The following is an 11,663-nucleotide window of genomic DNA, read 5'->3' on the forward strand; positions in this document are numbered from 1 at the left end:
CCCCACCTCTTAGTTTTCTAACAGTTTTGCAACTACACATTTCCTCTGTTCGGCTGTCATATGTTCACAAGCTTCCAAAACATTGGCTATTATTAAAGTCTGTTGAACCGTTTTGGCTTTTACCCAGATTCTTCCATTCATTCCTAAGACTAGCTCAAAAGGATAAAGTTGTCCCAGATCGCAGATGATTTCACAATCTGGAGCCAAGAGTCTGAAATTAAAACAATGGGGAGAAAGGAGAAGGGAGGGGGGGGGGGAAACAGAAATCAATTCACGGCATCCATCCAACCTCAATTCTTAATAATTGATTATTTTCCTCGGACACCTAGCCAAATCATGCAGAGATATAAAACGACTTCTCGATAGCTTTGGGTGTGCGAGTTTTCCCTTTTGTGTGTACGTGTGTGTGTGTGTCTGTGTGTGTGTCAGCTCAGAATCACAAAACTCCTGAAAATCCTGACAGGATATCTGCCTTGAAAAGAGCTAGTGCTGATGGGGAATGAAATCTGTACGCATTTTGGCAAAAAGGAAAAGAAACCAGATGTAAAATAATAACAACAACAACAATAATGAGGAATCCAAATTTACTGTTCAGTTAGCCCTCGACTTAACGACCACGATTCAGCCCAAAATTTATGTTGCTAAGCGTGACATTTGTTAGGTGGGTTTTGCCCCGTTGTATGACTTGTCTTCTCACTGCAGTTGTTAAGTTGGTCACACCTGGTTCCCCAATTGACTGTCCTTATCAGCAGGTCACACGATACTCAACTAATTAATTCAGCCCCAAATTTCTGCAGCTAGGCGAGACGTCGGTTAAGCGAGCTTTGACCCATTTTACGACCTTTCTTGCCGCGGCTGTTAAGTGAATCACCGCAAGGGTTAAGCTGGTAAGCTGGCTGTTCAGCGTATCTGGCTCTTCCCCCATTGACTCTGCAGCCGTCATAACGGCGAGTCAGTTGCCAGGCTTCGAATTTTGATCAGGCGGCCGTGGGGATCCTGCAACGTTGTGCGGGAAGAATCCAGAGGAAAGAACTATTTGGGGAAATATGAAAAGGGGCAGAATATTATATTTCCCCAAAGGATCATGAAGGCAGAAAACAACCCCCCACTTCCCCCAAGTCTGTCTGCCCCAGACAGAAACCAGGTCTGCAGAAATCCAGATGTGATCATCTTGTCAGAAAGACTAGAGCCAGGAAGCCGGGATTAGAAAGATAAAAAGATCCCTAGAATCCACAATCCCTCACACCAAAAAATCCAACAGTCATCAACCACAGCCCCAAGGAAGCAGGATATGACCTTTGGGACATAATAGGATTAACCCACCACCATCAGAAAATCAGAAAGGCAGACTCAGACTCAGTCAAAGTTCATGCCACAGGAATAACTCCAAACAGAAGCCCAAGGAGGTATAAAACCCCACCACTCCCTACTTCATGTGGTCAGTTTTTCCCAGAGCCATCTTTCTGTCTGGCTCTCCTCTTCAATAAACTACAACATTCTTTCTAAAGCAGTCTCCATGTTGTTTATTGCCAGCTTGGACTGGACCCTGATGAAGATTTTTCTTTCGACAGTTGCAAGTGTGAAAAATGATCCTGAGTACGTTTTTTCCCCCAGTGTCGTTGTATCTTTGAACAGTTGCTAAACAAATTCTCGTAAGTTGAGGACTTACTGTGTGCTGCACTTTTAGCTTAGCCGTCACTCTTACAACCGATTCACAAAACAGCCCTCCCTCTTAAAAGCTTTCTGTCCTCTTTAATCGGCAACAAGCAGTATCACAACGTGACATTTATCGCTAATCAAATCCAACCCGACGGGTTATGCAACCGTTCGTTTAGTGATTGTTCAAAGTTACGACGACATTGGGGGGGGGGGGAAATAAAAGTGTGACTTATGGCCGTTTTTCACACTTGTGACACCTTCATGGTTGTGCGATCAAAATTCGGACCCTTGGCAAAACCGGTTCATATTTATGACGGTGCGCAGCATCCCGTGATCCACTTTTGTGACCTTCTAACAAGCCAACTCAAAGGGGGAAGAAGCTGGGTTCACTCCAGAACCGTCGGACTAACTGAACAACCGAAAAGATGCCCTTAACAGCGGTTGGCGGGGAAAGTTGTAACATGAGGCAAAACTGACTTGACATGTCTCGCTTAGCAGTGTACATTTGGGGGCTTGATTGAGGTCGTACACGGAGGATTACCTGTATTAACTGATTTTTTTTTTAAAAAAAATAAACCTACACTAGGAAACACGGGAAAGGCATAAACCAGGGGTAGGCAACCTTGGCCCCTTCATGACTCGCGGACTTCAACTCCCAGAATTCCTGAGCCAGCCACACTGAGGGGAAAGGGAGAGGTTTCCTAGCTGAGCCATGCTGGCTCAGGAATTCTGGGAGTTGAAGTCCGTGAGTCATGAAGGGGCCATCGTTTACCCATTATGGCTCAGGAATTCTGGGAGTTGAAGTCCATGTGTCATGAAGGGGCCATAGTTCCCCCATGTTGGCTCAGGAATTCTGGGAGTTGAAGTCCACAAGTCATGAAGGGGCCATCGTTCCCCCATGTTGGCTCAGGAATTCTGGGAGTTGAAGTCCAAGAGTCATGAAGGGGCCATAGTTCCCCCATTATGGCTCAGGAATTCTGGGAGTTGAAGTCCACAAGTCATGAAGGGGCCATAGTTCCCCCATGTTGGCTCAGGAATTCTGGGAGTTGAAGTCCACGAGTCATAAAAGAGCCAAGGTTGCCTACCCCAGGCATAAATCACGTCGTTTGAGAAGCAAAGAAATCTTAGTAAGGATTCCTTCCCACCTACTTTCTTATTAGGCCTAGCGAGACCTTGAATAAAAAGCCGTCCTGTCCTATGATTCCCATGCCATTCGCCCGGCCGCTGCTGTCTATGCAGACCATCTCAGGATCCATATCTTTATTGGCCACGATAAACTGGCCATAAATAAGGTCGCCCACCTAAAGGAAGAAAGAAAAATCAACACTCTCGCCTACACCAGTTTTGCAGGACAGATTTACGTTTCGGCCTTTTACACTAGTGCAAAGGGGCCTATCCTACACTCCCTCCGTTGTGTCCTCGCCACTCTGCGCAGGACGACGGAATAAGAACGAAAGAATGGGCAAAGTACCACCAGGATGGTCCCTGGTTCCAGATCAGCAACTTAACTACTATCCCACAGTAACAAAAGAGCAGTCACTGAAGGATCATCAGGGTTGGATCGGCAGAACCTACTCCAAGGAGAACATACCAAAGTTATGGACGTTTTCTCTTATAGAATATCTTTATTCTCCTTGGGTATCTCACGACGAAATTAAGTGCTCCACGGTGCGCACTACGCACAAGTAAAAACATAAATTATGTAAACACATCCTTCACACTCGATTCACCATCGCGCTGCCCCTAATATTGTTCTTCAATCTTGCACTGTTCAGTAGGATTTCATATGGTTGCAGCTCTTGAAGACGTTTTGCTTCTCATCCAAGAAGCGTCTTCGGTTCTTGCAGGAGAAGCGCAAAGTCTTCAAGGAAAAACGAAGGAAGTCCAGGTGCCTTTTGAAAAAGCACCTTTGGGACAACCATGATCTGGATGACTGAGACTCTCCATAGACACTTTGAAGAGAGTGACCTTTTGAAGCATCACAACTATACAAGAGCCTCCACAGCATCTGCAGTTGACGTGCAACTCAAGAACGTTATCAGAAAAGTCTTTTGCCCAGTAGAGTAATGGTGGCTCTCATTCAACAGGAAAACCAAGATCACCTGTTATTAGAATTGACACATCGGTCAACTGACTAGTGAAATGTTGTCCTATCCGAACTTGATATCCTAAATCTAACAAACAATACCCCAAAGAAGTCAAAGGGAAAAAAATCCAGGGAGAGAAGCTAATGCTTTTATCGGCAATACATGACTATACTTAATATTTAGCTTTCAGTAGACCAATGAGATGCATGTCCAGTTCACATTCTCACACACACCAAGATATATCTGGCAACTTGCTTGCTATCTCATATGCCCTTGCCCCACCCTCAAAGGTTTGCCTGCTCTTAAGGCAATGTCTTTGAAATTTAAGACCTCCTAGTGACCCATAATACGATGGTATTAAGAGTTGACCCCATTGCAGCTTCTTAAAATACTAGATACGCCTTAGCGCAGGGAAATGATCCCAGCTGCATCTGTCTTTATCCGGATTAGAAGTATTGGCTGAACACGTTCATTTTTTTATTATTTATTTCATGTCCGGATCAAAGCTTAAACTGCCCAAATGAGGCCACCTTTGTGGCTTTGTCATTGGCCAGAAAGAATAAAAAACCACGTTTCTGTGTAAACCACTAGCTCACCCCAAGAAGCTAGATCAAACATGTTGACGTTGAACACCAAACGCTAAAGTCACGGCTCAAATCCCACCCAAGCCTGCTCAGAAACGTCCCTGGGTACAAACGGGATGGTGTCCCCGCTCGTGGTGGTGGAATGGGTTTCTCACCTGCACGTTTGGCCTGTTTCTTTTGGTGGCCCCTTCAAACGCCAGGTAAGAGAGAGAGGCATGCTCACTGCCTCCAACGTCCAGTTTGAATATGTCCCCAGCTTTGGCCGTAACTATGCCTATCACGTGATCTCCTTTCACTGGCACATACTGGCAAGAGTAAGGATAAAAAAAAGGATTTTTTTTTTGTGAGAAAACAAAGCCGTGGTATCATGCAGCCATCCCTTCCCCTGCAATCCACCATGAATATAGTGCTTTTTTTTTTCTTTCTTGCAAAGTGGCACTGTAAGAGCCAGGGTGGCGCAGTGGTTAGAATGCAATATTGCAGGCTAACTCACTCCTCACTGTCAGGAGTTCGACCCTGACCGGCTCAAGGTTGACTCAGCCTTCCATCCCTCTGAGGTCAGTAAAATGAGGACCCAGATTGTTGGGGGCAAGAGGCTGACTCTGTAACCCGCTTAGAGAAGGCTGTAAAGCACCGGGAAGAGGCATATAAGTCTAAGTGCTATAGCTATTGCTACATAAATACAGCATTCCTGCCCCAAATATTTATATTTATTATGTAACATATACTATACTGTGATGTGAATGTGCCATACGATATATGCTACTATACCTATCAATATAATTATAAAAAAATTACATTGTATAAATTTTATATAAATTATATTTTATATAATCATATATAGCCTATTTGATATGATTGTATTATATAATTATAATTTAAACATGCACTACAATCATATAATATATAATACAATTAAATTAAGTTATATATATTATATAATTTATATAAAATATATAAATTTATATAAGGTAATTAAATTATAATTATATAATGCAATATATTATTTAATATGATTATAATGTATATATTATATAATTATAATTTAATATAATGAATTTAATGTAACATAATATGTAAATATATAACACAATTATATTAAATGTTACATATGTAATTGTATTATGTATAATGAAAAGTTAATATAATGTGCTAATTTAACATAAAATTACAGTGTACAATATTTTAGTATATTTATTTTTTATGTATTCTTCCGTTTAATAGCCATGCAGCTATTTGCAAATACTGGGGCTGCGAGCAGATCCAGTCTCCGAACTGCGCAGGCGCAGCCCTCTTACCCGCTTCTGTTGTGAGTCCACCCAATAGGTTCCCCCGGAACTACTTCCGCTCCCACTTCCGGCCTGAGCGGAATGGCCCCGATAACGCAGCAGGCCGCATTTGGTGACTAGCAGGCCGTCAGCGCCGCGTCTCAGCCCCGGCCCGCAAACCAGCCGCCCCTTCTGCGGTCCGGTCGTAGTCAGGCGCAGCCGTTCGCCGTCCGCCTCTTCCTGGCCGGGCAAGAGCAACGCTTCCCCAGGCATTACCACTTGCCCCACCCGCGTCTCGGCCAAGCAAGCGACAGCGCCCGCCATAATTTCAGAAAACGGCCTTGCTTCTCCGCCTTTTGCGCCTGCGCAGAAGGAAGGTTTCCCCCGCCGCTAGGCGATTACCTAGCGCTCGAGCTTGGGCCCTTGCACATGCGCAAATGAAGCCCTGTAACTTTCGGATTGCAAAAAAAGGAATAGCAATTTTTAGAGGGATGCTAGGCTTGGCGTCCTCTGGCTTTTAACCTCTTGGGTTTTTTTATTTTTATTTTCTGGTTGGAGAGATTAAGCAACCATTCAGAGAAGGGTTGGTAAGGCCACACCTGGAATACTGCATCCAGTTTTGGTCACCACGATGTAAAAAAGATGTCGAGACTCTAGAAAGAGTACAGAGAAGAGCAACAAAGATGACTGGGGGACTGGAGGCTAAAACATATAGGGAACGGTTGCTGGAATTGGGTATGTCTAGTTTAACGAAGAGAAGGGTGAGGGGTGACATGAAAGCAGTGTTCCAATATCTCAGGGGCTGCTCCAAAGAAGAGGCAGTCAAGCTATTCTCCAAAGCGCCTGAAGGCAGGACAAGAAGCAACGGATGGAAACTAGTCAAGGAGAGAAGCAACCTAGAACTAAGGAGAAACTTCCTGACAGTTAGAACAATTAACCAGTGGAAAAACCTGCCTCCAGAAGTGGTGAATGCTCCAACACTGGAAGTTTTTAAGAAGAGACGGGACAGCCATTTGCCTGAAATGGTATAGGGTTTCCTGCCTGAGTAGGGGGTTGGACTAGATGACCTCCAAGGTCCCTTCCAACTTATTATTATTATTATTATTATTATTATTATTATTATTATTATTATTATTATTATCCCTTCAAAGAGTGCAAAGAGCATCTAACATCAGCAGACATGGATCAATATAATTTCTAAGTTCAACCCTGGCCAGACAAGTTCTTTTGTGCCGGAGCTGGGCCATCTCTGAGCAAATAAGCAGCAGAAAAAGCCCTGGTAAAAAGACAGCCAAGATAGTGCATGGAGGGCAAAGGATTAGCATCCCTAAACTTGTGCAAAGAAAGCAGTTTCACTCTTAAGCCCACATAAGTTTTCTTGGAAAGAATTGTGATGTGTGCACGCAACATTATCAACAGTAGCAAAGTTTGTTTGGAGCCTTATCTCAAAGAGACTTTCTCAACTTCCAGCGCTGTGATCCGACAATGTTTGCTCAGGCTTTTCTGTTCTGTGTCTGACCAACGCCTTCAAAACGTGGGGAAAAGGAATTTGATGAAATGGTGGATACTGTTTTTTCAGTACTGAAGTGCAGTGTATGCACAAAGCTTAGCTTCACAGCAATTCATTCTGAATGATTGGATTACATTCTTCAAAACAAAACACGGATTAGACCTTGTTAATAGCCAAAAGATGTGAGCTAAACTGCAAAATTGACGGGGGGGGGGGAATCCCAACACATTAGCTGGACTTAGAGACAGGTTGCGGTTCTACAGATCGGTTGTATCAACTGCACAACAAAAGAAGAAAATGTTAAAAAAACACCTCAGTTTATTTATTTTATTTTTATTTTATTTTAATTCCATTTATATCCCGCCCTTCTCCGAAGACTCAGGGCGGCTTACAAGCTTAGCAGTAGCCTTCATTCTATGTATATGCCTGCTTATTAGGGCTTTCACACACACCCCAAGCGGCATTATTACAAAGTCAGCTTAATTGCCCCCAATAATCTGGGTCCTCATTTTACCTACCTCGGAAGGATGGAAGGCTGAGTCAACCTTGAGCCTGGTGGGACTCGAACCTGCACTAATTGCAGGCAGCTGGTGTTACTTAAGGAGGCATTAGCCCACTGCTCCACCAAGGCTTATAAACGTTACTTTATAAACGTTACTTTCACTTGCTGGGTACAATTGTCAATTAGATACAAAATGAATTGGTGTCAAAGTTAGATGAATTCCTATTGGAAAAACAAGCTATTAATACCGGTGTACGGAAGCGTGAAATATTCTTTGGCTCAGAAAAAAGGGGGCCAAAATCATATAGGGGTCAGTTTTATGCCACGTTGATTGACTAATGGACACGACCAACTGCATCAAGTTATCCAGAAGAATAAAAACTCTTAAAAAAACAACATCAGATAAAACTTTTCTTACACTGAGTGAAACACACCAAGCCATTCTTGCTTTTCAACACTTGTAAGCCTATCGATCAGCAAATCTACAAATAGATCAATCTTGGTTCTTATATACACACCAAGCCATTCTTGCTTTTTCAACACTTGTAAGCCTATCAATCAGCAAATCTACAAATAGATCAATCTTGGTTCTTATATACCATATTTGCCCTGGGACTTTCACATCTTCCTACAAACATTTTGGATTTTTTTTTTAACAGCTCAGCTAATACTAAGTCTTCTCAAGGAAGCTGACACGGTAAACAAGACCTATACTGGTTAAGCTACACTTGATGGGTCAGATCTGCAGCTTATGCCATCTTAACTATATCTTTTAAGTCGCTTTTTGCAAATAATATATAAGTGCAGGCGTTCTAATTTAACAGATTAGACTAGAGCAAGAGGGTGAAATGATGAGTTAGTTCCTGGATTATTAAACTTTAGCGACCCCATCTGGCTGACAGCGGCATAGCAATATACGAGAAAATCATAAAATGTGGAATACTATACCGAAGAAAGAGGACGTTATACCTGAAGATGAGGTTTGATTTTCTAAAGCAATATCAGTGCTACTAAAGTTGGCTTTTATTGATACTAATATATTATCTTCAGCTTTGTATACAGTTATTCAGCTTCTCCAGGCTTTTTTGATTTCCAAACAATGTTTTTTCCCAAGGCTAGAGACAATTCCATGTTATAACACATAATGTTGAAAGTGGAGAGTGCAAATTGATCATTATTTTTATTTATTATTTTTTTATGCCACCTATCTCCCTTATAAGACGATTCGTGGTTTATGCTTCACGTCCCACAATTGTCTCATTTTATAACCATGGAAACAGTCTTAATAAAACTATTGCTGCACTATGCTATACAAACCAGAAATGACCATCTAGTGAATTTGCAACCTAACCTTTACAAAGCTATCATTAAAGGCTTCATGTACAGATGTGTAACAATTATGAATATGAATGAATTACAAACATGCTTGACTACACAACTGAACAATTTGTTACAGCAAAACCGTCATCTGTGGAAACCTTCATGTCTTGTATGTGAGATCAAGTCATGCAATATTTAATAATGACTTCAAAGAGTATAATTATTGATACATTTCTTAACGATGCCATTCATAGTCATATTTTAAAAGATTTAGCGGAAGAGAGAAAAGAATCACATGATATTTTCATTCTTCAAAACAAATTTTTATTCGGGACATAATTTTTTTGTTTAAATAAACAACGGTGTTTACACAAAGCTACCACACGTGCGTGCTTACATCCATATAGAGATTTATACAAAAAATTCATTAAAGGATAAGCATATTCCCTTCTAACTGTCCATATGTAGTCTACATATGTCACTAGTCTTGCGGACATACTTTCATGATTTTTACATTTGAATAACATCTATTGAGCATCTTGATACGGATAAATGGCACTTCCAGCTTCAGGGACATCTAAATTATTACAAGTGATTACCAAGTTTTAATGAAACTACAAATCTCACAAAGAGGGTTTACAAATATCTGTTGATATGTTAATTTGATACATCTTAAAAGACTGAACAGAAAAAGCAATTGGAAATTTCCACTTTATTGAAGCAATAGGAAATTCTATCCAGAAACCTCTGATAAACGTAAGGCTATATTTTATTCAAGAAAAAGCAATATTGAATTTACTGGACCTCTACTGCATTTGTACAAAAAATAGTCAAAAGCTAACTGTCTATATTATTCTCAGCGAGAACACAGTATGGTTTCGGTCAAGAGTATGATTTTGGAATATGCTAAAATGTATTATTCGAAGAAGACACTGCGTATATTAATTTGAGTTGTACAACGGTCTTAATATTTTGAGATGTCTGTATCTTTGGATATGAAAATTGGCAGCTGGACAATGGAAATGGATTGTCCCTCCCCTTCTTATTGCTAAAAGAAAGGTTAAACAAGAATGCTTTGACTTAATGAACACAATCGGGACTAGAATTTCCATTGCTAAGCAAGCCGGCTGTCAGTGAGTTGCACCCAATTTTATGGCCTGTTTTGCTACAACCATTAAGCAAATCACTGCGCTTAAGTAAGTTGGTTGTTACGGGAGCCTGACTCCCCCCCTTGACTTTTTTTTGGAAAAATCACAAATGGAGCTGACCCTGAGACGCTACGAGCACCATCAATACATCCCAGTTGCTAAGTGCCCAAATTTTGATCATGGGATTGTGGGAATGCTGCAACAGTTGTTAGTGCAAGACAGGTCAAAGGTCATTTTTTTCAATGCTGTTATAACTTTGGTCACTAAAGCAATGATTGTAGGTCAAGGACTACCTTTATACACATAATCATAATCACAGTGACATAGCAGAGGTAAAGTGAGCTACTTTTCAAACACTGCTGATACATAAGAATAATCCAAAGTTCATTATGATGTCTTATTTCTAAATACAACTGCATCAGACTAAAAAAAGTACATTTAAGAACAGTTTTTGGACCTCCAAAATGTACCATTTAAAAGAAGCATTTATCTGGAATATTCTTTCAAAGAATGAAGGTAGAGGGCTACTATTAATGACAATTGGTTTGAAAGATTGAATAAGTCTGCTATTGAATATTTTACCTGGTAACATTTTTTTTAAAGAAAGCATGTCACTACATTCACCCTTAACTTGGTTTAGAAATTAACTCACTTTCTGGGTTTGCACTGAACCATAATGAAATGGACTGTGTTCAAACATAGCCACCTAATCAGAGAAAAAACTCAATTGTGTGAATGAGGGCCTTAGGTTTGTATCCTGTATTATTTTTATACACACACACACACACATAGATGTTGATAATGTTTTGGAGACACTATATGCACCTATACATCTGAATGCGACCTGTGTGTAGAATACACAGAGCCACAAGTTGATATAATGTGTCTCCAAATCAGTGTCACACATCTATAACATTGAGGATGGTTTTACACACATAACAAAATGTCTTGCATGAACTGTGTCAACCATGGCCGTGAGAAGAATTCCTTCGCAAATCACCCATAGGTATGATTATGCAAGAATCTTACTGCTTATTGAGTTTTGATTGCAATCAATTGTATAACAGGATTTCCAGTTGTAGATAGATACCATTCCTTCCAACAGATAAAAGTATAAAAACAAAAGCTACAGAAACACCAGGTTTTGAAGAGGCGTGTCATACACATACTTTCCCAAGACTGGTTACCATCTAATGATCAGTCTTATCCCTATAACATCCTAGTCTAGTGCAACTATGCTGGAAAACTGTCACTATCACACACTCAAAAACCATCCTTTTTAGGTTACCTTCTTTGTGAAACAAAACCTTTACACAAAGCCTTTTGAAAGCAACAGGATTTTCTTCCAAGTATACATGAATCGTGGAATTACTCTGAATTCCCATCCTGAATAGATCTGTCTATCTCAGCTTGAGTGTCACCTTCAGCTTGTACATCATTCTCCTTCTCAGCTGCTCTGCCTTGTTCCAACTGGTCTTCATCTTTGTCATCCAAAACATTGGGACTTAAATCTTCATCTGCACCTTCAGCTTGTACATCATTTTTTTCAGCTGCTGTGTCTTCTTCCAACTGATCTTTGCCTTTG

At 40.8% G+C, this 11,663-nt stretch overlaps 1 protein-coding gene across 2 annotated transcripts; it reads right to left on the reverse strand.

Moving 5' to 3' along the window:
• EXOSC3 (exosome component 3) lies at positions 1–6,420 on the reverse strand. 2 transcript variants are annotated; one of them, XM_083365064.1, is made up of 4 exons: positions 5,629–6,420; positions 4,486–4,635; positions 2,809–2,960; positions 1–211 (listed from the first exon to the last, which is right to left on the reverse strand). In XM_083365064.1, the coding sequence occupies exons 1-4, from the start codon at positions 5,920–5,922 to the stop codon at positions 10–12; spliced, it is 798 nt and encodes a 265-aa protein (XP_083221190.1). In that variant the 5' UTR covers positions 5,923–6,420; the 3' UTR covers positions 1–9. The 2 variants fall into 2 exon arrangements, with proteins under 2 accessions (XP_083221190.1, XP_083221191.1); XM_083365065.1 differs by lacking the exon at positions 1–211 and adding an exon at positions 290–1,032.
• Between the last annotated feature and the right edge of the window lie 5,243 nt (positions 6,421–11,663).

The sequence above is a fragment of the Vipera ursinii genome (assembly GCF_947247035.1).
Source record: "Vipera ursinii genome assembly, chromosome: 5".
In the NCBI taxonomy this organism is placed as follows: Eukaryota; Metazoa; Chordata; class Lepidosauria; order Squamata; family Viperidae; genus Vipera; species Vipera ursinii.